This window comes from Squalius cephalus (genome assembly GCF_949319135.1).
Source record: "Squalius cephalus genome assembly, chromosome: 5".
Classification (NCBI taxonomy): Eukaryota; Metazoa; Chordata; class Actinopteri; order Cypriniformes; family Leuciscidae; genus Squalius; species Squalius cephalus.
Genome location: NC_137126.1, coordinates 47,096,984 through 47,122,882, shown reverse-complemented (window position 1 = coordinate 47,122,882; position 25,899 = coordinate 47,096,984). Strand labels below are relative to the sequence as shown.

Sequence of the window (25,899 nt, the reverse complement as noted above, 5' to 3'; positions counted from 1 at the left end):
CAATAGAATAGTATAGCATAGCATATATTAGTATAGTATGATATACAGTAGTACAGTACAGTATAGTATAGTATAATACACAATAGTATATTATATAGCATACAATAGTGGTGCAGATGGGTCTCAATGTTTGTTTGTTTTTAAGTAAAAACATTTTTTATTTTTTTATTTTTTTATTGTTGCCATTTCCTAATTTTTACTGTCTTAAGTTGAATGATGTGTGATATGTGCCCCTTTGTTTTCCATATGTGTGTGAGGACTCTACTGCAAACAAAATCTACCTTGAACTTGAACTTGATGTAGTTTAAAATTGTTCTAAAGTGTGCATTTCCTGGATGTTCAAATCGTGAGAAACCAATGAGAAAAAATAAAAGTGGCGCATAAAAAGTATTCTCATCGCTTGATGAACTTAAGGTTGAGCCACTGTAGTCACTTGGACTATTTTAACGACATCTTTACTAATATTTTCTGGGCTGGCAGATATCGATTACCTAGAAGCCTATGGAGGAGTGAGACAGCTCTCAGATTAGGGCTGCACAATATATCGAATTTGTAATCGTGATTACAATTACGGATGCCACAATTATGTAGGCTAATCGTTTAAAGGCGCAATTACAAAAAAAAAATTGTTGTTTTTCTTTCTACAGCTTATCGTAAGGTTTTTTTCCCCCATTGTTTTAATTTTAGTTTTAATATAACATTATAATACCATGCATATATTTACTTTGGTTTGGTTTCTTGAAATATTTATATGTATTTTTTCAGGAAGACTGTTTTTAGCTGGTTTATTTTGATATAACAATATAGCATGCAGTGGCTTCAAACAATGGCATAAAGCTATTCAAAACATCATTCAATGTAAATTGTGATAATCGTAATATATAAATCGCAATTACAATTTCAAGGGAATAATCGACAATTATGATTTTTATCTTAATCGTGCAGCCCTATCTCAGATTTCATCAAAAAAATATCTTCATTTGTGTTCCGAAGATGGGCGAAAGTCTTAAGGGGTTGGAACAACATGAGGGAGAGTAATTACTGACAGAATTTGCATTTTTGGGTGAGCTAACCCTTTAAGTGTTCGTTTGCAAGTTCCCAGCATGCACTGCAGCATGAATAAACTATTCTGTGGCTGTAATTGGATTAGTCTCACTGTTTGCTGACTTTTGTCAAAATTATGTAGACTTGATCTGTCTAGTCCAGTCACACTGAGGTAAAAAGGTGGAGTTGAGTGACTGACGGGTAATTGATTCAGGGCCCTGATCAGGTGTTATAGAGCAGTGATAAGCAACAAAGAGCTATTTTTCAATATAAAAGACTCACACACACACCCCTGTTCATTGCATATTAGTCATCCACTTTGTCTTCCATCTCACCCCTTTTTTGTCACCCTCAATCTCTTTAATTATCCCTCAACTCTCGCATGTCTGAGAGATGCTGTAATTACACGGCTCAGTCTGCAGTGCTATTAAACTCTCTCCAGGATCTGTCCTCACAGTCACTGAGAGAAGAAACTACAGCCATGGTCTGCACCAGGGATTCAGCAATACAGACATTTTGTCCAAGACTAAAAGGTTTTAAGTCAGTTATTTATATCTTTTGCTGTAGTGTGTCTGTAGGAAATATCAGTTTACATTTCCAAACATTCTTTTTGCCATTAATTGTAATAATCCAGTGAGATTTGTGTATGCACAAGGAGTCTGACCACAGCCGGTGTGATCTGATCTCACCATCATCGAGTCCGTCTGTGATTACATGAAGAAACAGAAGAAACTGAGACAGACTAAATCCAGAAGAACTGCGGGAACGTCTCCGAGACGCTTGAAGAAACCTTCCTGCAAAGCTACAGTACTGTGAAAAGTACTGGCACTTGTGTTAAAATGCTGTAAAGTGAGAATGCTTTCAAAAAAAAAAAAAATCACAAATTGAATTTATTTATGATTTCACTTCTATTAACTAATTCAAATCAATATTTGGTGTAACGACCCTTTGCGTTTAAAACAGCTTTTGTCCAGATACACTTGTGCATAGTTTTTCAGGGAGCTTTGCAGGAAGGTTTCTTCAAGCGTCTCGGAGACGTTCCCGCAGTTCTCCTGGATTTAGTCTGTCTCAGTTTGTTCTGTTTCTTCATGTAATCACAGACGGACTCGATGATGGTGAGATCAGATCATACCGGCTGTTGTCAGACTCCTTGTGCATACACAAATCTCACTGGATTATTACAATTAATGGCAAAAAGAATCGTCCCGCCTGAGCGGGGGTGATTGAAACACAGGGGTGGGACGGATGAAACATAAGAGTTTAAACGGCAACTATTCATCTAATGCTTGTTTTTATGAACAATACCTGACAAGTAACTTATGTACATATTGTTACAAACATATTTTGTAATTCATTTTAATTTACAGGTTCATATTAACCATTTTTGTTCTGTCGCCCAATAAACAACAGACGATAAGCCTATGCACATTTTGTAATCTTTCTAATAGGCTATTTTGATGAAGACGGACAAATCCGTTTACAATTAATTTTCTTAATTTCTTCCTTGAGACATATTGAGTGTTTGCTAGTTAAATAGCCTGCTATTATTATGAAGAAAACGAGGTCAACCAGAAGACGATAAATGAAATTTATTGAAGAATGAAGATTTGACAATTGATGATTATTAAAGAGATAACATGTGTTGAGTAAATGAAAATGAATTTGCATTAAAAGAAACAAGTCTAGGAACAGTATATAAATCTATGAACAGTATAGGCTATGACCAGGTTTAACTGGCAGGAGGCGCTGTCGGGACGGTTGAAACAAGTGTTCCAGGTGTGTGTGTGTGTGTGTGTGTGTGTGTGTGTGTGTGTGTGTGTGTGTGTGTGTGTGTGTGTGTGTGTGTGTGTGTGTGTGTGTGTGTGTGTGTGTGTGTGTGTGTGTGTGTGTGTGTGTGTGTTAGCAGCTCCGATTACATCACACTGAAAACTTAAAACCCTTTTAGCCTTTTATGTTCAAACCGTAGCTTGACAATGATGGAGAGACTCAAGAAAAAGTGACAACATGTAGAAGCAACAGGACGTTTCTGAATTGTTAGTTGATGAATTTATGTAGCTGATGTGTAGTTATCTTCTAGCCATTGATTAGCATATTCTTATAATCTCTAAATAGTGTTTCCGGGAGCTGGGTTTATGTACATTTTAGAGAAGTTTGTGTAGTCCCTACCAGCCGTTTGTTGTAGTCCTTAAAAAGCGATATCTGTAAAAGAAAATATCTCCCTTTGCTTTGATCTTTGAGCGTCGTAACTTGCTCAAAAAGCAACATTACACACTAACTAAAGTAAAAAAAAAGTTAAATAATAATCAACCACCCCTTTAAAAATCCCCATGATGGCTGAAGGCAATGAAATGTTTATTAAAGGTGCTATATGTAGAATTGAGAAATCCTTGTTATTAGCGACACTGGTGGCCGTTAAGTGAACTGCAGCAGCACTTATTGCTCATGCTCACACACTTGCACACGTAACGCACAAGAGAGTGAACATGATTCAAGACCCAGATATACTCACCAGCAAAGATTTTCCATTTCATTTAATTTGTTATAAATAAATAAATATATATATGGTACTGAATGACAGCTTGCTTATTTGGCTCAAGATAAGGATTTATTAAGTCCACATGTCATGCAAACAAGAAACTCTGCTTCTAACCACAGCTCGAGGCTGTCGTTTCAACCACACCACTCTGAGATGCTGTTTGCGAATGTTCGTTGGAACGATGGTTTCAGGAAACACCGACTCGTTGAGCTATGCTGATAATGACGGATGCTTTTAGGAAACTCACCCCAGATCAAACCAGCCGGTGAAGTTGACAACACTTCATTCTCACAGCTGACTGGAGAAAAACACTGTAGATTACAGTGCAGGAGTTTCCTGCCTTCTGCGGCTCTCATCAGAATGAAACTGCTCTACATCTACATCCTGCATCATAAATGCCAGTGATATTAAAGCAGCACAAACTTCACTGCAGGCCAGGTGTCCAAATATCTCTTTACACGGCAGTGTGTGATAAAATAACATTAACATATGACCGCCCATTTACATATCACATGCAGCAATGTGGCCTGTTTATATTGTTTTTTTGAACATAATTATGTGTCAGCAGTGTGTGAATGCAACCATCCTATTGTGGTAGAAATCCATCCACTCCGTTTGTCATTTTCCCCATAAATCTGAAAGTGTCTCAAAATGAGCCGTTCAGGAATGTGCTCCAATGTGACGTCACATGGAAACAGACTAGCACAGAATCTGCCCTATAGGCCTTTATCTCATTTCCTGGTTTCGGAACGTTCGAAATTGCCAAGCATTGTACTCGCACTTCCGGTGGTTACTTAATTACCTTTAGATGAAAAGTAAGTCAGTAAACTTAAATAAAGTTGCGATATAGACCAGTGTCTGTCAATATTAAACCCGCATAAAGACTATTTAAATAGGAATCATGCATGTTCTGCGTGTCTCTGTGAATGAATGGCACAGACGCGCTGTTTCATTTACCACACACACACTGAGGCACGCATGACACTCGCAATATTTTCAGCCTATATGAGGACATTAATGTACTTCATCAACACAGCCGCTCTGAGAGTCACTTAAGCAGCATTTTAGCTTCATTTAGGGCTGGGCGATATATCGCATGACATTGTTAGGCGCATCTCGTCAGTAAAGCCGGTTCCTTGATTAGTAGTGAATCGCCATCACCTGCTTTCAGATGGAGCGGCATTCACTACAAAGAGCCGTACTTCACTGACAAGCTGAGCCATATCGCATTAATTATCGCAGGCGATAACAAAAAGCACTGATCTCCACAGTGATATTCTGTTTGCATGAAATTGTTATACAGCCAGTCTATTTCTTCACAAGTGGTTGTGACACTTGTGGTTTTTGTGTGACTAAATCTGTTTCTAAATGAGTTTCACTGTTTTTTTATTGAAGTTTAAGTTTTTACCAGTTTTCATGATGTGAATCAGTTGAAAATGACAGCCACTGACAGTTTTCAGTGTGTATCAACAAGTGGACTATTTTTTTTATTTATTTTTTGCAGTACGAATTTGCTGAGCGATCTGGATCTGTACTTTGTCTCATTTGCAACAGCATGTGTTGCTTAGAAGATCTAATGTGAAGACGTAATGTGAAGAAGTTTGTTTGAATAAGAAATTAATGTATGAAATCCAAATTTTAATATAGCCTTATATAAATAAGCTGTGAAATTTATTTATTTTTTGGCTAGTAGAAGTTCTGAATTAGCTGGTAACTTAAATTTTGTAGCCAAATTGGCCGGAGGGTGAAAAAGTTCATTTCAAACCCTGTTATATATTATATATATATATATATATATATATATATATATATATATATATATATATATATATATATATATATATATATATATATATATATATATATATATATATATATATATATACACACACATACACATATATATATACACACATACATACACGCATACATACATACATACATACACACATACATACATACATACACGCATACACACACGCATACATACACACATACATACATATATAAACAGTTAACTGTCTCTTCTCTTTCTCTGTAGTTTCTCAAATGAGAATAATCGTGATTAATCATCACGATTATAATTTTGAGCAAAATAATCGTGATTATCAGTTTAACCATTATCGTGCAGCCCTAATTTGAACTCTCTTGCTAAATTACCATCCCCATTCGAGACACGATCACACTTGAGTTGATCACCTCCCAATTTACACATCATTCCCTTCACCCATCCCTACCTGAATTCACCCAAAAATCTATATGGTTTAATATGAACAATTATCATACAGTATTATACATGTTTGGTATCATTTGAAATGTCTCAGTGCGACTGGTACAAAGGTTTCATCCCCAAAGAAGTAAACTAAAAGGTAATAAGGTATTTAAGAGTTTAAAGATACCTTGTTAACTGCTGTGGGTGTGCCGCCATGTAAATCAACTTCTGTTCCTAGTAAGTCTGGGATGGTGATTAATGCAAATTCCCACTGTGAACTCTTGTTGAAATGTTGAAACTCTTGTTGTACTCATTTGAAAAGAGGTTTCTGCCTTGGTCTGAGTATTTAGGGACATACTGATAAAGGCTCGGGGCGATTTGTAACTCTCCAAGACTCTCAGCATCATGTATTTTCTAATGTTAGGTTTGCCTCTTTACTCTTTATTCCAGAGCATTTGATGTTTTGTATTTATTATCTTTAAACTGATTATGAAATTGGCATGATACATTTACCTGACATAATAAATTGTTACATTTGATTTTATTCAGACTTGCTCTGAAATTGTTTTCCCAAGTAGATTAAACGGACTTGTATGTTACCTCAAATATGCGTCAGATTAGTGATGACTAATATTTGGCTCTAATTCAAGTGTACTTGGTTTTGCAAAGACAAGAAGGGAATTTCCGTTTAGGGCAGCAAATGCTGTTTGACCAACCTAAATTTGGGTGTGTCTTACCTCTGTTTTAATTTAATGTTACTTTAGATAAGTGTACATGAGAAATCACGGCATGGCCAATCCAAAGATATTAAGAGAAGTAAAGTTGGTCGACTTATATCTGTAGTAGTGGCCATACCTCTACTGAAGTAAACGTTACTTTAATTTCAAGTGTATGCAAAAACTACGGGGTCTATACAAAAGTATCTCTGATTGTGTAAACGTGAATGCGACCGTCTCAGGTTTACAGCCAATTACCTCTGTTTTTGTGAGGACCTCAAAAGCAACATAGTTTCCTAATCTGAGCGGGTAAAATATAATTAAAGAGTTAAAAAGAATAAATCAAACATTCGCTTGCTTTTAATGATGCTTAGATATCATTAAAACCTTTTTCATTTATGGAGTCAGATGAAATAACGAGGTAATACATATGAGAAAATGTATTTCATTTAATCTTGTTGTGTTGCGTAAAAGGAAAGACAGTAACGTGCAAAGACCTATACCCGTATTATTGGAAACCACCATTGGACCTTTAGTCGGGCTTACACAGTCAAGAGCAGTGAGTGATTTTTTAATTTTTTTGTTGTTCGATTCATATTAAAGGCCCCCTGAAATAGCCTTAGCCTTAAAGTTATGAATAAGCTGGTCTGTTCCAAAACAATGACAAAATTTGCATTTAGGAGATATAAGCATTCAAAACTTACAGCCTCTCCCTTCGCACGAGCTGTAGGCTCCGCCCTCTTCTGGATAGGGGGGTGGGGAGCAGCAGCTCATTTGCATTTAAAGATACATGCACGAAAACAGCTTATTTTTTGCTTTAACACAAAAATGGGCATTTACAACATGATATAATAAATGATATGTGGGGTATTTTGAGCTGAAACTCCACAGACACATTCTGGGGACACCTGATACTTCTATTACATCTTGTAAAAAGGAGCATAATAGGTCCCCTTTAAAATAGATACTATTATTGCTAAACATCTTTTAAAGTTATGGCCAGTGGCCAAAATAGTTCCAAATATTTCTCATATATGTATATCTATATGTATATGTATATGTATGTATGTTTAATTTATATATCAGTATTGACATAATAGGGTAAAACACTTTTGTTTTGAGTTAAGCAGGCAGGATTATCAGCTGATGCTGAATGACCAAATACTGATATACTGGTCAATCACTAGTCATTTACCAGCCAAATACAAACCACCCTATTGAACACTGAGAGGATTAGGACAACAATCGCAATTTGACAGGGTGCAGGCCCAGAGACATCAGCAAAACGCATCTATCCTCAGTGGAGATTTATACAGCAGCTCTTGCAGAACTGATGTTTGAATTCTTCATCCCAGGGATCATACTTGGCAACAGACCTTTCGTTTCTCATCCCTTCCACAATCTTGGGCTCTAAGGGACGGTCGTCATGGCAACAGCAAAGCACTTGGAATGTGGGCCGGCTGGCTGCTGTTGCGAGTTTCTGAATGGGTTTTGACGGTTGCCTGTGGAAACTGAACCCTGAACACAGTTAGGGTGCACTGAAAGCAGGGATACTTCACCCTGGATGTCATACTTGGAGAAAGTTTCATAGTACTCTCCCTCAAATTATATGTCAGGGAAAATGTGCAGTCAGGTGGTCATTATCAAAAACCTGAAAGGGTGATCAGGGCCTCACATGGAGCAGAGCTGTTTTGTAGCACGATCAAGTGGTTTATTTTGCGATAATCACTGCCTGACTGAACATTATCTCACTTTTTATACTAGCTGCACAATTAATCATTAAAAGATGGTGATCTCGATTAAAACACCCACACAAACTTATTCCAAAATAACAATGATTTGGCTCTGTCTACGGTAGCAATCAAAATAGAGCAAATCACCTTTTGAAAGTAACTTGAGGCTTGAAATAAAGATTGTATAAACATTGTTACCAGTAAACCAGTAGGTGGCGACAAGTGGCTGTTAAAATGCATTTGTCATTGAATCATTCATTCAATCAAGAGATTTGTTCAAAAATGCTGATTCATCCAGTAATGAATCAAGTGAAGTCTTTTCATACGGCCCTATTTTAACGATCTAAGCGCATGGTCTAAAGTGCACTAAGGGCATGTCCGAAGTGCATGGTCTGTGCGCCAGGCGCATGGTCTAAAAGGGTTGTCTCCATTCTCTTAAAGGGGGGGTACAATGGTGTTTCATGTATTCAGAGTTGTTTACACTGTTAAAGAGATGGATTCTCATGCTAAACATGTGCAAAGTTTAAAAAAAATATTTTGGACGAATAACGGAGAATTTCTGTGCCGAAAATCTTACTTCCGGGTTGGTACAAGTTTCGGCTGTTTTTTTTTCGATCGTGGATCTAATGACGTAGATCAGAGTGGAACTCCTTATATGAGCATTTCTCTCGGAAAAGCTCGCCCGCGAGCACGTCGACTAGAGGAGAGCGAGACCGCGCACATCAACGCGCTTCAACAGGAAATCATCGGCAGCGCTGCATAGGATTTGTTCAAGAATGTCTCCAAAAAAGTGTGTATTTGGATGTGAGGGAAAGCTTACCGTGTTCAGCTTTCCAAAGAACCCAGTGTTACAGGAACAGTGGATGCAGTTTGTTTTTCCGGGGCAGCAACGGAGTGTAGGAAGTGCGGTTATGTGTTCTGGTTATTTGAGTGACGAATGTTTTATTAACAAGGCCTCGACGCTGGATTTGCAAATCGTTTGCTATTAAAACGTGGAGCGGTCCCAGTGATAAAAGACCCCAGTCATGTAAGTACAACTGGATCAGATTTCTGTCTTTTGCTGGAAATCAGCGCTACCGCTTGACTCTATAGCTCCGCCTCCAGGACCTCGGCTTTTCCCGGAGAGAATCGGAAAGCTGTTTTTTCTTTTAAAATTATAATAAAACTAAACACTTTTTGGAGATATTAAGGATGCACTACTACTCTATAGGTACTCAAGATTAACATGAGATTAGGTGAAACTGTGCATGTTATGTACCCTTTAATGAGTAATGGCTGTGTTTTGGGCGTAACCTGAAATAAACCAATCAGAGTCTCATCTCCCATTCCCTTTAAAAGCCAGTTGCGCTCACGCCATGGCGGATTCGCTATTTACATGACGGAATTTGAAAGCAGAAAAACAGAACACGTCTCCAGAGCTCAAACGGATCTGCTCGTGTGCGAGGTTAAAGCAGACCATCTACGGGACAAGCCGGATTCCACCATATCTTTATCTACACAATAATAATCTTTTACATTGTAATCCTTTTATTTTAAATATTTGGCATGTTTGTGTGCTGCTGTGCGTCCCTGTGTGTTTAAAAAGCAGAGTGGACGTGCGTTGTGGACCCGCCTATAGGCGCACATTACTAACACGCTCTTTAAATAACAAAAAAAATATTGCGCCATTGACTTTAGTTCAGGTTTCAGTTGGTCAATGGCTCAGTCTATTTCAGTTGCCTCAAAATAACAACATGCCAACAATGCGCCAGAACACACCTCGTTTTCAGACCAGCCGCCCATGGGCGCAAAAATAGGCGCAAATACATTTGCTATTTAAACAACGTGGTGCAGGACGTGAAAATGATAACTGCGTCGGGCTGAAACTAGTAAAACACACTTGCGTCGCGGCCGGTGCTGCATTGCGCGGGTGTATGATAGGGCCCATTGAATCATTCATTCTAGGGATGTCCCGATCAGGTTTTTTGTGCCCCCGATCCGATCAGAGCCATTGAATAGTGTGTATCTGCCGATATAAAAGTCCTGATCCGACACTTGCATTTTCCTAGAGCTTGGTGCACACTTCAAGTACATTAAAGTTATTATCTTGTGTCTGCTCAGGTCAGCGTGAGCCGAACGAGAGTCGCAGCACAGATCAGCAGCAGGACTGATTTCATTTATTACGTGATGAGAATGAGGAGAGCTGACTGACAGACAAGTAGAAGGCAGAAGATTTGGTTTCAAAGCGAAATGTAAAAGCACCTATTTGACAATATTTTGGATTTAAACCCAATGCTAATAGGGAACCCACAAAGGGTTGGTTTTGTTTTTCTAGTTGTGTTTTTCATTAAAAATAATAATGAACCCACCATTCAAGCAATTGCCGGCCACAAAGTGCCACTAATTCTGTAAATTATTTAAAAAAAAGAATTAAAGCTTATTAAAAATAGCAAACAATAGCAAAACACATAAATACTTTAATTGCATATACTGTAAATAACACTAAAATAACACTGCAGAATGCCCGCATTTATGTCTGTCCAGCATGTATACATCCAATATGCATCAGGCAATAGAGATAAGCATCTTGTGGTCATTCTGACTGCCGATTAAGCAATAGGTACCACCAAAAATCTTATCGTAACCAATCAGAAAGTTAAGAAAGTTTAGCTGCGAATATCAGAAAAAATTCTCCTAAGCATATTAAATGTGTGGGGTAATGAGGGAGTCAGATTCCGGCGGTGGACTTGCCCTCAGATGCTCCAGAGCTTATCTGAGATTCAATACATGACATCACTGCAGCCCGCAAGCACACTCAGCATCTCTAACGGATCGAGTGTCATTCAACACGCCACATCAACCATCAAGGGAGCTAGTGGGGAAAAGAGGAGAACAGCGATGTGAAGAAAAGAGAAAGAGAAAGAGAAAGATGATTCTGACACTCAATGGGTGGGACGAATAACTTCATTCACACTGAGTGATGAAAAACCTGGAGTAAAATCGTCACCTTCCTAAAATAATTGTCCAAGTCATTTTTTCAGGTTTCTCAGAAAACACAAAAAACTGAACCTAACTTCAGAGGTTGAGTAGATCTTCGTTCTTCTTGATGCAGCTGCCATCTTGTAAAGCTTGTAAAATTGCCTAAGTCTCATTGTTTTTGGACTTAGGCAAAATAAAACGGCCAAAGTCACACACTTGACATAGGCCATTATACTACAGGGGTAGAATTGCATGATCTGTTCAACTGAGGATGTGGGCGATCTTACCAGAGGTGGCCAGCATCATGAGGAGATGACTTGTGCAAAAAAATCATTTTTGTCAAAAAATGACTTAGGCAATTATTTTAGGAAGGTGACGATATGAAAATACAAATCAGGACATGTTCCAAACAAGCTGGTGCGAGGAAGAACTTAAGGGCTGTTCTTACAGGCAATGAAAAGTTTGGTTGTTTAGTTGCACAATAATATAAAATTCAATTGTTCCATCATATATCGTCTAGTTTACAAAGGCTCTGAAACCGATTCAGACTTCATAGAGTCTGAACTATATACATTTATAGAAGTACACAAAATGTTCAAAAGTTTGGGGTCAGTACATTAAAAAAAAAAAAAGAAATTAATACTTTTAATCAGCAAAAAGGCATTAAATTGATCATAAGTGACAGAAAGTCATTTATAATGTGACAAAAGATTTCCATTTAAAATAAATGCTGTTCTTTTGAACTGTCCATTCATCAAACAATCCTGAAAAAATGGTTTCCACAAAAATGTATAGCAGCCCAACATGTTTTCAACGTTGATAATAATCAGAAATGTTTCCTGAGCAGCAAATCAGCATAATAGAACGATTTTAACATATATTCACATAGAAAACAATTATTTTAAATTGTAATCATTTTTCACAGTAATGCTGTTTGTTGAAATAAATGCAGGCTTGGTGAGCAGAAGAGACTTTTCAAAAACCACAAACTTTTCAGAGGTATTGTATATACATAAATATATATATATAGCTTTATTAAAGTGATCTTTAATTTCAACTCGCGTGTAAAAAACATACCGTGACACTGTTTTTGCTCTAATGTTACACATACTTATTTGCTTTGAACGACATGAGCTTTTGGTGTCTGTCCATCAAATTCCAAATAAATATACATTTATTTGCAAAGTGTATAATTGCATTCCTTTGATTTAATAATAAAAAAAAATAAGTAGGCTATTGTACACTGTTGCCATCATTTAAAATGACCCCTAGCATGATAAAAACAGGGTCATATTGATGACAGGCAGCAACAGAGCTGCTTTTATAACCAGAATAGCAGAAATGACCAGGTGGTCACGTCTCGAATATCTTCACCCCAACACATGCTCACTCCTTCACAAATAGAGATGATTGAGTCAGAATCTAATATTTCACACACTTCGATCCGCGCTTTGATAACAGATGCTGTGTATTTTTATAAAGCAGCGTGGCTCAGATGGTGAGAACTTCATTTAAACCGGCTCCCCTTTGAGCTGACGTCTGCAACACCTAAAAATGGCCATCGTCAAAACAAGAGCACAGCGGAGCAAAGAGCAAAAAACACACACACAAATATCAATTGATCAGAGAGACGCACAGTCAAACAGCAGGACCGGTTAAACCAACTGCTCCACCGATATCTCTTATTAAATGGCTATACTGATATGTAGAGAACTGAACACTGATATATTATATACAGTACTGAGCAAAAGTCTTAGGCATGTTAATTCTGGATTTAGTCTGTCTCAGTTTCTTCTGTTTCTTCATGTAATCACAGACGGACTCGATGATGGTGAGATCAGATCATACCGGCTGTGGTCAGACTCCTTGTGCATACACAAATCTCACTGGATTATTACAATTAATGTCAAAAAGAATGTTTGGAAAAGTAAACTGATATTTCCTACTGACAGCAAAATATATAAATAACTGACTTAAAACCATTATTTTTGGATGGGGGGAGGGGGGGGGGGGTATTAACATGCCTAAGACTTTTGCACAGTACTGTATTATATATACACTCTAACCTACATTTAATATCCTATTGATTACAAACAAGCAAGCAAATAGACGTATGAAATGTCATCAGTTTCACTTTCACAATCATACGTGCATAAGCAAAACAGAGGCATATATTGCTACAAACAGTTGGATTGTCAGATTATATATATATATATTTTTTTTTTTTACACACATATTGTCATTTATAACAGTCAATTACATTACTTATGATTCTTTATATTTGATGTAGACTATATTATTCAGATACAAACTATATAATTATTTATTTAAATCATTCATTGTTGGTTTTTTTTTTTTTTTTTTTTTTTTTTTTTTTGTTGTTACTCAAAATTCTAAAAATACATTTGAATTCAATCCAGTAATTTATACCAATCATTTAGAAAACTACTCTGTCAACCGGTCCAGTCACAATTATAACCCCAGGCTAATATCAATCTATCATTACAACAGAACTCAGATAGAGACGTCCATGACTTCTCTTCTCACTGTACACAATACCAGATCTTCAGGCAAGAGCTTCAGTACATTATCTTTAATTAATCAAATTCTTGTAAACGAGCCTGCTCTACTGGTTCAAAGTCAGCATAACTCTTCGCTTCCACAGGAAGCTGTAAGATAACGCAGTTCTTGATCACTGATCTCTGAATCACTCGTTACATTATGCATGTGATGTTAAGCCACTGTCGTTTAAAGCATTAATTAGACAGCATGTGTTAATGGTCCTGGATGCAGACTGGAGGAGTCTTTATTAGGCCTCTTATTACTACATACAGTATAAAAATGAACCGAGTCATGATTCCTCAACACTGTCATACTAACACACCCTCATCACTGAATGACTGTTTATTCAGACGGTTTGTGGTTTGTACTATAAGCAGAAGATGGTCAGACTGGATTTCAGGGACTGGAATCTGGAGCAAATATCAATAACACACTTACACTTCCTCCTCAAGTTGGAAGCTGTTTTACAGACGAATGTTTACTTATTAAAACTACACTTCTGAGTCAACCTTGTTCTGTAAAATGCATGTTTATATGATTCATTAAAATGTTCAGCCATACTCTACCGTTTAAAAGTTTGGGGTCTGTAAGTTTATGTTTTTGAAATAAGTCTTGTATGCTCAAAAAAGGCCTTTTGATTTATGATCGAAAATATAAAACAGAAATATTTATGAAATATTGTAAAATCCAATTTATTCCTGAGATCAAAACTGAATTTTCAGCATCATTACTCCAGTCTCCAGTGTCACATGATCCTTCAGAAATCAGTATAATATGATGATCTGCTGCTCAGGAAACATTTATTATTATTATCAAAGTTGAAAAGAGTTGTTACTGCTTCATATTTTTTTGAAACTGCATTTTTTTCAGGATTCTTTGATGAAAAAGTTCAAAAGAACAGCATTTATTTGTCTTTGGTAACATTGTAAAGGTATTTGTCTCTTGATCAATTGAATGCATCCTTGGAGAATAAAAGTAATCTTTAAAAAAAAACTCCCTCACTGCAATGTCCCTCATAGCGTACATATTTAAACATTCTAAAAATGTTTGGACATGTACAATAACACATTAACAATTTTTTATGACATGCATCATGGAAGTACCATTTTAATACCTTACATGAATATAGTATTCATTCAGCTAAACTAAAATGTTGGTGATATATCGGTCAATGACGCTCACTGGAGTGAATGCAGATGTTTGAGAGTGTGTGTGTGTGTGGGAGATATAAATACAGTCTTCTGAACATGACCTGCTCGTGGAGAAGTTGTGTGTTGTGTAATGTCAGATGTCCAGACAGCTGCGGGGGGCGGGGGGACGTCCTCGTTTCCCCCCCGCTGAACTACTGCAACTCTACACATCCAAATGTCATGTGCATCTCAAGATATGTGGCTCTGACATAACAGCACACAATGAGAAACACCTGGAGCTGTCAAATAACTGACACTTGCTTTGCGTTCGTTTAATATCCTATTGATTACAAACAAGCAAGCAATTAGACGTACACTGTAAAAAATTTCTAACCCTCCCAAATCAAAAATTTCAGGTGACCGATAACATCTAAATTTTTCAATTGGCTCAAGTGAAATTCTGTAAATTATAAAATTAAATTTACAGAATTTCACTTGGGCCAATTGAAAAATTTAGATGTTATCGGTCACTTGAAATTTTTGATTTGGGAGGGTTAGAAATTTTTTACAGTGTATGAAATGTCATCAGTTTCACTTTCACAAGCATACGTGCATAAGCATATTGCTACAAACAGTTGGATTGTCAGAGGATGTCCTTGTACGTGTCTTGAGTCATGAGTCTGATCTGCCCGACTCCAGCTTTAGTGGAGAACCGCGAGAGACTGTGTGTTGTAGGCCTCAGTCTAACCATTACATGAGCAAAGCTCATCAGAGAAGAACATGAATCAGGCTGATCCGTCTTTATTAATGCGTGACTCAAGCCGTAAACAAGGTGACCCTTGCGTCCTTCTGTTCTGACAATGTTCCCCAAATCTGAGGAGTGTTTGTATGCTCTATGCCACTCAGACAGGAGGACCACCAGATCCAGAGCCTGGCATGACCAGCCCGATCTCCAGGCCCGAACGCCTCGGAAAACCCCGGGAATGTGATCAAGAGGAAGACGGAGACGGATGGCCACAAGCATCCAACAGAGCCGAGCTGATCAATCTGTGTGGCAGGAGAGGCATAAAGTCTCCCAAAGCAATGTGACCGACTGCTAGAGACTAGAGAGGATAAGACACGTGAAAGCTGTGATTCGTGGAAATAAGAATTATTCCACCAAATATTGATTTCCTAAACATTAGTATTGTGTTGTTTAAAAATAAATATGAACTTGTTTTCTTTGCATTATTCAAGGATTAAAAACATGGCATATTTTTGTTTGTTATTTCGACCAAATGTCATAGTATACTGTGTAGCCTTTTTTATGACACTTTCTTTAAATTAGCATTTTTATGCTTTTAATTTTACCCTTATCAGTGACATTTTTGAAAATAAGGCATTTCAAAGACTGACTAATAAACTTTTCATTAAAGTGAAATACCTGAACCGAACCATAGGAGCCTGATAAAAATGCTTATTTAAAAGAAAAATGTCAGATGGACTTTTTGCATATGAAGTCTTAGCTATATACACACATAAAATCATCAGTACACAGACAAAAAGAAAACACAAAGTTCTATACTTTAAAACACTAAAGTAGTTGTATTTTTTGAAAGCTCAAAACAGCTTATTCCGGTTATGGAAAAAGTACAGTGAACATTCTGAAAAATATCTTTGTCTGCGTTTCATAGATAAACAGGTTTGGATGTACATGAGGGTGAGTAAACACTAAACAGTGACAGCGCTTAACAGCGACTAAAATCATGACATCTGCTCATGATGGCAAGGTTGTTCAGGTTTGCTCTGGTCACCTAAACCCGCACTCATGAGTGTAAGGGCCAGCAGCACAACACATCAGATACTCGGCTCAAACACTGAATACTACACCGGTTCCTGGGCCGAGGAATGCTCTGGCTCTCAGCCATCAGATCTGCTGGATTCCTTCTCACTTACTCCAAGTTTCGTCCTGATCAATTACACACATCTCATTGCCTGCACTGCAGGTGTGTGAATTGTATAGCAAGCAGTATAAAAAGACACAGCATCTGGGAAAACAATGCCTTTTTCAACAACAAAACTCTTATTTGATAGCCTACTGAAATTACCTAAATCTTGCACACACAAAAATAATGTTGGAACTGTTGAACAGACCAACCAGAGATATGAAGCATGTGGGATTTGCATTATCTGTTAATATTACAACATATAAACAAAGACACTGTAATATCTCTGAAAACATATTCAATATCAGTAATACAAAGCTATGTGAAAGCTCATTAATAAACTCGCGTAGCATTGCATGTAAAATAACTTGTAAAAAATGGATAGCCTATATTAACTTCATCTATAAAAATTTTAAATACAGAAAGCAATACAATATCAGCTTAAAGAAACACCAGAAGTTAAAACAGTGCATTTATAGCCTACTTTCAGAGATATTACAATCTCAGCCACAAATACTCACTATATGACATTACAAATGATGCAAAACACATATTGCCAAGCAAAATATGTCATTATTATAACTGCTTTCAGGGATATTAACTAACAACATGTAGATTACAAATGACAGAATTGAGCTGATGGGTTTAACTATGATTTTGAGGCTCATGCGCGCGCGCGCGCCTGATCATACGCGCAACTTGCAACATGTACAAACACCGCGGTGACGCGCACAGGGCTGTAACCTTTCACCTTTACTAACCCGTCTTAATGAATGACGTGCACAGACTGTTTCTAATCAATACTCCATCGACCCATCCATACAATTAATCAAATGAAAATTTGCTTCGCCTACCTTATATATCTGTAGGCTACTGTATGATCCTGGATCAATGAGAAGAAACAATCACGTTCTGCCTCCAGTCATCCATTAAACGGGCTCAGCTGCGCATATAATCCGATATAGTGCGTATGGTTATTATTCCAGAGCGTCAAGGCGATGTTATGCGTTTAAAAATGTAAATACACTTGCGACAGATGTACACAAACATGGCAGAGATACACAAATATCACACAGCCAAAACAAGCGAAACATTCATGGGCAGGAAGTGTCAGGTAGGTTCCTTTGATCTAATCGACAGGTCAACTGCCCAATCACACGCGTTAAACAAGATACAACCCCGCCCCCTATGAAGTGCTAGCCAATCGCATTGAAGCACCGGGTCTATGTGAATTTGAAGTGGACGCGCAGGTGCATCTGAACAGTAGTGATGTCTTCCTCTGTCTCCTGATGTCCTGTAATTTAACACTCTAACATTGAATCAATCTTATTATAATCTTAACTAAATCACAAGCTCACAAATAAAAATCTCACAAATTTAATTTAACTTTACAGGCATTCTTTAAAGTGAAGTAAAGTCATTCTGTGTTTGTGAAGTATCGATGTGATTTATTCTTTCCTTAGTAGTTTTTACATTATAATAATATAATGTGTGTGTGTGTGTGTGTGTGTGTGTGTGTGTGTGTGTGTGTGTGTGTGTGTGTGTGTGTGTGTGTGTTATGTGATTTAATCTTTCCTTTATACTTTTTTTCCATTATAATGTGTGTATATATATATATATATATATATATATATATATATATATATAATAAACATATAAATATAATTTATAAATATAAACATGGCACAGGAAAAGTAAATGTAAATGATCTTAGTTAAATATAGTTAAATAGTAATCTGTATGCATGAGTTGAGACTGCCATCTACTGTCCGACACCTGAAATTAAAAAGCATTGCAACTCAAATACAAAATGAATAATAATTGTGGACACAATAGCTCTTTGTGCAACAAAACAGGATTTCCAGTACAAATAAAACATTTATTGCTAAACACATTTTTGTACAAATCTCACAAAGTTTCACAAAGTTCTTCTATAAGAAGAAAACACAACAGAAGCGTAAGTGGGAAATGAAGCCGCCCGGAAGGAAACCTTTTCTGATTAATACAGATTATTATGACAATCCTATTGAGGTAGTGATCCATCCAACATCATAAAGCCTTGCCTAATGATTACGAAAATTTGGTCACTGGAGAATATATCTTTTTATATAACCGTTTCCAATTAATAACTCAAACAAACCAACATATAATCATATACATTTTGAATTTTTTTTCCACAAATATGTCCTGTCTTGACTGACTTTAACAACAATAAAAGATGATCCTAACATTACTGATTATTTAATTCTATATGATGGCCATATTTTCATCTGCGAGGCAAAAACCTTTACATGTTCTGTTTCTGCCTGTATGATTGTCACTTGTTTGTTCTGTTTGAGGCATATAGAAATTTGCACATTCATAATAAAAAAAAAACAATTCAAACACTATTTACATACTGCAAATGAACAAAATCAAATGACAATTGCCAAAAAGACTGTTTGAAATGATCTTAAGAGTGTTATACAATCATATAACACTTTCAGGTATAATTCAATAATCTAAGAAAAGCCCTATTTATTAGATCTAAAACTATAATAAAATGAGCTTACGTTTTGTTCTAATCAATGCTCATTTGTGTGTTAAAACTACGAAATACCACAGCATCTGAGGTATCGGTGTAACAGTTCAATCACAAACAGACCGTAATACCAAACTACTGAAAACCAGACATCCAGCCATCCATTCATGGCACATTCTGTACATTAGATTATTAAAACAATACAAGAAAACACCCAACCGTTTTACAGCCCTTTCAAAAGTTCTCACTTTTTTATTGGTTGCTTTTTGTGCTCTTTTGATGTTGCATGAAATGTTTGTTTTTTTTTGTGTGTAGTGAAACAATAAAGATGTGTTCTCAGTTTGATTTCACTGATATCTGATATTTACAAGTGGCTGTATTTGATTTTTCACTCTTAAATCCACTTCAGTATACTGTAAATACAGATGCATTTTAAAAAGATCATGTCCTGATCATATTTCACCCCCAAAAGAAATAAATAATTAATAGCAAAGCGATAAAAAAAAAAGTTATATTTTGCATAAAGACAATTACTACCGTTGAAAAAGATGAACCTGTATTACAGTAATGAGAATTCCCATTTAGAATACTGAGAATTCCCAACAACTTAAACCGTAAAACATCTAAAAAAAAAATTGGATGGGAAAATGTTGCATAATTATTTTATGCAAAATAGAACTTTTTTTTGTTTTATGAAATATGACCTGGGCGTGTTTTTTTTTTTTGTGTGAGATCCACTCATACAGAGACAAACGTTTATAATATTTTACAATTATGGCACATTATAAAAAACATTTGACTTAAAATGAACATCACACACAGGAATACTGTTTGCAGAAGGAGATGTCAATGCCATTTATGCAGCATTATGTACGATTTTATTTGACATTTTCCTTTTCTAAATCCTCCTAATAAATCTGTTGACTTTTGGAGCATAACATGGATTAGAACGGATTATCATCTGAAACAACCACTGTTCTCTGTGAAATCCTATTTGGAGCGCTCCAGCTACAGCTGAGCAGTGAAATTATAGAGATCAGCAACAGAGTTAATGCCAAAACACAAACTCCAGCGCAACCAAAGCAAATGAAATCCAGCATAATGCTGCATATTACTATTTACACCAGATAAACACCTTGTTAAAATTTAGCACAAGTCCAAAGCGCTTAGCGAGGCGTATATAACCTGAATATTACGACAGCATTCAAGGCTCTTGTGTCTGTGGTAGAATATGGTCATATTTATTCCTTCCGGTATATAATAATCACACGGTTCTGAGACATTAGAATGGCATTTGAGTCGACAGGAAATTTCACTTTAATAACATCTATTAAGAAAGTAAAAAGGGTCCATTTTGATTTAATGTTGCTCTAAATCATTCCATGAGGAAAGACTATAGGTTTTCTGAGGGACACTAGCGACCAAAAGTTGGGAATATTTAAGATTTTTTAATGTTTTCAAAAGAAGTCTATTATGCTGACCAAGGCTCCATTTATTTGATCAAACATACAGTAGAAACACTCATATTTTTCAATATTACTATCATTTAAAAGAACTTATTTTTCCTGAAATACATGTTAAAGCTGAATTTTCAGCATCATTACTCCAGTCTTCAGTGTCACATGATCCTTCAGAAATCATTCTGATATGATGATTTGCTTCTCTTTAACAAGAACCCTAATTAATAATTGAGCAACACTAATTGATAATACTTATCAATTAGTGGTGCTCAATTATTAATTAGGGTCCTTGCTAAAAGTTTTTGCTGATTAATACTTTTATGGTAACGGTGATGCATTTTTTCAAGATTCCTTGACTTGAGTTTAAAAATTGAAATCTTTTGTAACATTATAAATGTCAATTTAATGCATCCTTGCTGAATAAAAGCATTCATTTCTTACTTCAAACAGTAGTGCATCACGAATTCCACAAAAATATTGGAGCAGCACAACTGTTTTCAACATTGATCATAAGAAATGTTTCTTGAGCAGCAAAGCAGCATATTATAATGATTTCATATCTTTTTTTCTCATTTCTTAATTTCTTAATATTCAACAATATTATTGAACTTACTGAACTTAGCTAGACGACGATATCATTTTTCGCAGAGCTGCTTTATAGATGAACTAAACTAATTGCACAACATTGAACAACAGCCGAAATGCATTATAATACATTATTACATGGCTTGGCTGGATTCCAATATAGAATGCGGTCTGTTATTTCTTGTTATACCATGGTCTGGGTGAATAATCGATTCTGATTGGCTGCAGGGTGTCCGTTAAAAAGTGATAATGTACACCTAAATAAACCGTCAGGCGTAACCAAGGAAACCAAGTTATTGTTTGTAACTTGTAACTTTAGATTTCGATTGTAAAACTAATTAAAATCTAAACTAATGTTTTGAAAATGTGTTATTTGGCAAGTGACCATGGTATAAGCGGGTTAATGCCCTTCGAGGTGTCCATTATCAGGTATTAATGGACCTCGCCGTCGTCCATTAATACCTGATAATGGACACCTCGTCGGGCATTAACCCTTACATAACAGACCGCTGCGAGCTATAACAGACCGTTGCCATGCAAAACAGCGCGTTGCTATGGATGCGGAACGGACTATTTTCTTTGGCAGAAGCAATACAATCGTTTTTAAAACAATAAACTCCTTTTTAAATCAATAATTTGTGTCAAATTAATTATTTATTTTGTAGGTAGCCATGTAATAAGCGGGATAATGTATAGAGAGGCGGTCGTTATAGCGAATAACAAGCCCTTCAGCCTGTCGGGCTTGTTATTCGCTATAACGACCGCCTCTCTATACATTATCCCTTACTTATTGTATAAAGCGCTATAGAGCTGGTAAGTCCCGCCCCTTCCGCTAACCCCACTGGACCTCTAGGTTGAAAAATCGTCAATGCAAGTGAATGGGAGAAAATAATTATTTTCTGGTCCCGTTTGAATTGTGCCATGAATATGTTGTCTGTGAATTTTTAATATAATTTTTCGTGTAAAGAATGCTACAATTTAGCGGGTAGAAGTTTGATACGGTTAGACTTTGTGTGAGAGCACTTTGTGGACTACAACTCTTCGCTGCTTTCGACACGTTTGAAACGTCACCACCACTCGCACACGGACACTAGCTCACGGATCCCGCTAAACATGGCTGTGTCTTTGGTGCACTTCACCGCCTTCTTTCAGGGAGAGGACAAAATCGTTGAGGTTGGCGAAAACCACGGGTAAGTCAACTTTATGGGGTGACGTCACATAAGCGACATGTAGTTCTCGTTATGTCTTTTCCACAACTGCTAGCCGAAGAATCATACCATATACCGTCAAACTCGTAACATGAAAAATTATATAAAAAATTCACAGACAACATATGTTCACATTCATGGAACAATTCAAACGGGACCAGAAAATAATTATTTTCTCCCATTCACTTGCATTGACGATTTTTCAACCTAGAGGTCCACTTGGGGTTTTACGGATGGGCGGGACTTACCAGCTCTATAGAAATTATGCTGACTTGACTTGAGGATCATGTGACACTGAAGACTGGAGTAATGATGCTGAAAATTCAGCTTTGATCACAGGGATAAATTACATTTTAAAACAGATTCGACAGTTCTTTAAAACTGTACAAATATTTCACTGTTTACTGTAACAAAACGCAGCCGTGGTGAGAAGAAGAGACTTCTTTTAAAAGCATTGCAAAAACGTATTTATTCCAAACCTTTGACCGGCCCTGACTAAATGAACTAAATCGAACTCCCAGAGGCTCTTGTATAAAATAAAAGCCAAAAAATACTCAACTTCCTACTGTATACAGCAGCTAATTTGGCATTCTGGTTAAGGATGCTTCCACGCTGAGGTTCCTCAGTCGCTCCTCCACTAGCAGATCTGTGAGGCGCGTCGGGTCTGCTGGGCTCTTGCACAGGTGGAGGTGTGACGGTTGAAGCTGTCTCTCCACATGAAGCGTTTCGAGCACAGGCTGCACTCGTAGGGTTTAATGCCCGTGTGGATCTTCATGTGGCCCACCAAGTGATGCTTCATTTTGAAGCTTTTCCCGCAGACGGCGCACCCGAACGGCCTCAGACCCAGATGCATGCTCATGTGGCGGTCCCTCTGGCTTTTGTGCGTAAAACTTTTGCCACACTGACACGGATAGAGCTTATAAACCACTGAGGCGAACCCCGAGTGAGAGGTTTGCTCCTTTAGGCCACCGTCCACCGCCGCCTCATCTTGAGAAACATCTGCACTCCCTTCAAGCTGCAGTTCATCCTTGGACGGAGGGTTGGAGAGCTCGTCTCCGGCTTGCGAAAAACCCTCCATGGAGGATCCGTAGAAGTCCGAGGGCTCTTCGTAAGTGCGATCTCCATCCAAACACTCCACTAATTTCTCATCAAAGCAATCCTCGACCGCGTTTGGATTGTGCCCGCTCTCATCCGAATCGTTTGCGGTGTGTTCAAACAGGCACGCTTCTCGATTCTGCCTCTCTGCTTTTATGTGCACCTTCTTTCTGTGTCCCATTATGCTCGGCGGCACATAGGCGGGTCTCGAGCACTGGTTTTCCATCGCATCCGACCCGTTCTCGCTGCTCGGATCATCTGGAGACGAGCAGCCGGCGCTTTCCAACGCTCCTGGTCCCAAAGCGGGAATCGAAAGGCCGTCGTCGACTAGGTCTTCCGCTTGACCTGCGGTCTGGACGTTGTCTTCGTTATCGGTGGCATAACCGTCACCTCTCGGAGATGATCCGTGGTTGAAATTCCCAACGCCGCTGTTTTTCTTATTCCCGACTTCCAAAAGCTCAGTGCATTTGTCCACCACGTGCCACATTTGCAGGAAGCTAGCGGCCGTGAGGAAGGCCACCACCTCTCCCGACGGCACAGACAGCGCTCCGGTGTAACACGACAAGAGAAGCTGCTCGAAAACACACGGATGCATGACGTCCGGCAACACCACGCGAGCGCTGTTCTTCAGGAGCACCTGATCGCAGAAGTACGGGGAGCTGGCGGCCAGAACCGCGCGGTGAGCACGAAACTGATGGCCGCCGAGGGACACGATGAGGTCACACAGCTGTCCTCTCTGCCGCTGCTGGTTCAGCTTCTTCAGGAGGGAGCAGGAAAAATCCGGGAACTCCACGTGGAAGGAGTTTGCATCGGTCTCCATGGTTGTGTAGAAGTTAAACGCTCTAAGAAGAAGGCAGGACAGGTTAGTGTTGCTCAAAACCATCTATACGTAAACAGCGTGTTTGTTCTGGGAGGGTTAAACAGCAATGCTACTTGCAAATTACAAAATGATAATAATCATATGATTGTGCACAGTTAGGAAAGAAAAATTAATAAGTTTCATTGTCCAGCCAAACTCTGTATTTTTGGTGCCAATATATCACTTGGTTACATAGCAAATATTAATATATTGTTTAATTTTGTCGGTAACTATGGTTTCCATGTCAACATAGGAATTCTTCTGTCATATGGTGAGATGTAAATGAGGACTATAAGTATAAGATTACAAAAACAACAGTGACATTATTTCTGGTGTCAAAATCCTCCACATGGAGAGATGAAATTAAGATTAAATAAAATCCTGAAAAAAGATCTATGTTTGTATTTGAAGGAAAACTATTTTATGATCTTTTAAACTCGTGAACTGTCAAAATTCACACCTCTACATTGGAGATCAGGCTAACCTGCTATGCTGTTAGCATATCAAGAGACTTTATGGATGTTATCAGGCGACAGAGACATTGTTGTTCATGAAAAAGACGCGTACATTTTAGTACAGTTTTCTGCCTCACTCGCGATGTAATAAAAATGTCCGTCTTACCGTTTTCTGCATCACTTTATTCCGGTTTTCTGAAAGCTAGCCTGTCACCTCTCTCTCTTCCGAGAGCCAGAGCGCGCTGCGTGTCGCTTACGTCATCACGCACAGTCGCGTGGCGCAGGAAGAAATGTAAACAAACACGCCTACTTTCCGCTGGGTGCCAGATTGACTTTTTTTCCAGAATAGAATAGAATAGAATAGAATAGAATAGAATAGAATAGAATAGAATAGAATAAATTAAAATAAGAAAAGAAAAGAACAATTAAATTAAAAGAAAAAAGAAAAAGAAAAGAAGAAAAGAAAAGAAAAGAAAAATAAGAAAAAATATTAATAAAATATTAATAAAATGTAAAAAATAAATTAAAATTAAAACAAAACAAAATAATAAAACAAAATAAAATAAAATGAGAAAACAAAGGAAAACAAAACAACAACAAAAAAGAATAAAAGAACAAAAAAGAAAAAATAATAATAAATAAATAAATAAATAAATAAATAAATAAATAAAATAAAATAAAATAAAATAAAATAAAATAAAATAAAAACTTGTTAGAATAGGCTACGTTATGGTCATACCGTAATTACAGACATAATATTGGCAAAGTATCAATACAAATGTTATTTTATTTCAAAGTAAGTTCTTAAATAGTGCAACAAGAAGTAAAGAAAGAAACATTCAATATCTTGGGCCACCATTCGACTACACGTCAAGTAAAGGCATAAACTGACTCATAGTG

The 25,899-nt window shown here is 37.3% G+C and overlaps 2 protein-coding genes across 3 annotated transcripts in view; both read right to left on the bottom strand.

Annotated features, from left to right (window-relative positions):
- Window positions 1-17,966, bottom strand: part of LOC307158853 (ras-specific guanine nucleotide-releasing factor RalGPS1) — a 141,686-nt gene extending 123,720 nt beyond the window's left edge. Inside the window, exon 1 of one of the 2 annotated variants that reach the window (XM_079871815.1) lies at window positions 17,671-17,966. The gene's annotated coding sequence lies outside the window, so the exon portion shown is untranslated. The remainder of the gene's footprint in view (window positions 1-17,670) is intronic. The other variant, XM_079871814.1, reaches the window with a different exon arrangement.
- Window positions 17,967-18,677: 711 nt separating this feature from the next.
- On the bottom strand, window positions 18,678-25,259 carry zbtb43 (zinc finger and BTB domain containing 43). The gene is made up of 3 exons (XM_079873040.1): window positions 25,166-25,259; window positions 22,928-24,527; window positions 18,678-20,940 (listed from the first exon to the last, which is right to left on the bottom strand). Exon 2 carries the CDS (start codon window positions 24,503-24,505, stop codon window positions 23,228-23,230), a length of 1,278 nt encoding a protein of 425 aa, XP_079729166.1. The 5' UTR covers window positions 24,506-24,527; window positions 25,166-25,259; the 3' UTR covers window positions 18,678-20,940; window positions 22,928-23,227.
- Window positions 25,260-25,899: the final 640 nt, after the last annotated feature.

Bases quoted from the DNA above. Each gene is read 5' to 3' on its own strand.
- zbtb43 (XM_079873040.1), bottom strand. From the start codon at position 24,505: ATGGAGACCGATGCAAACTCCTTCCACGTGGAGTTCCCGGATTTTTCC.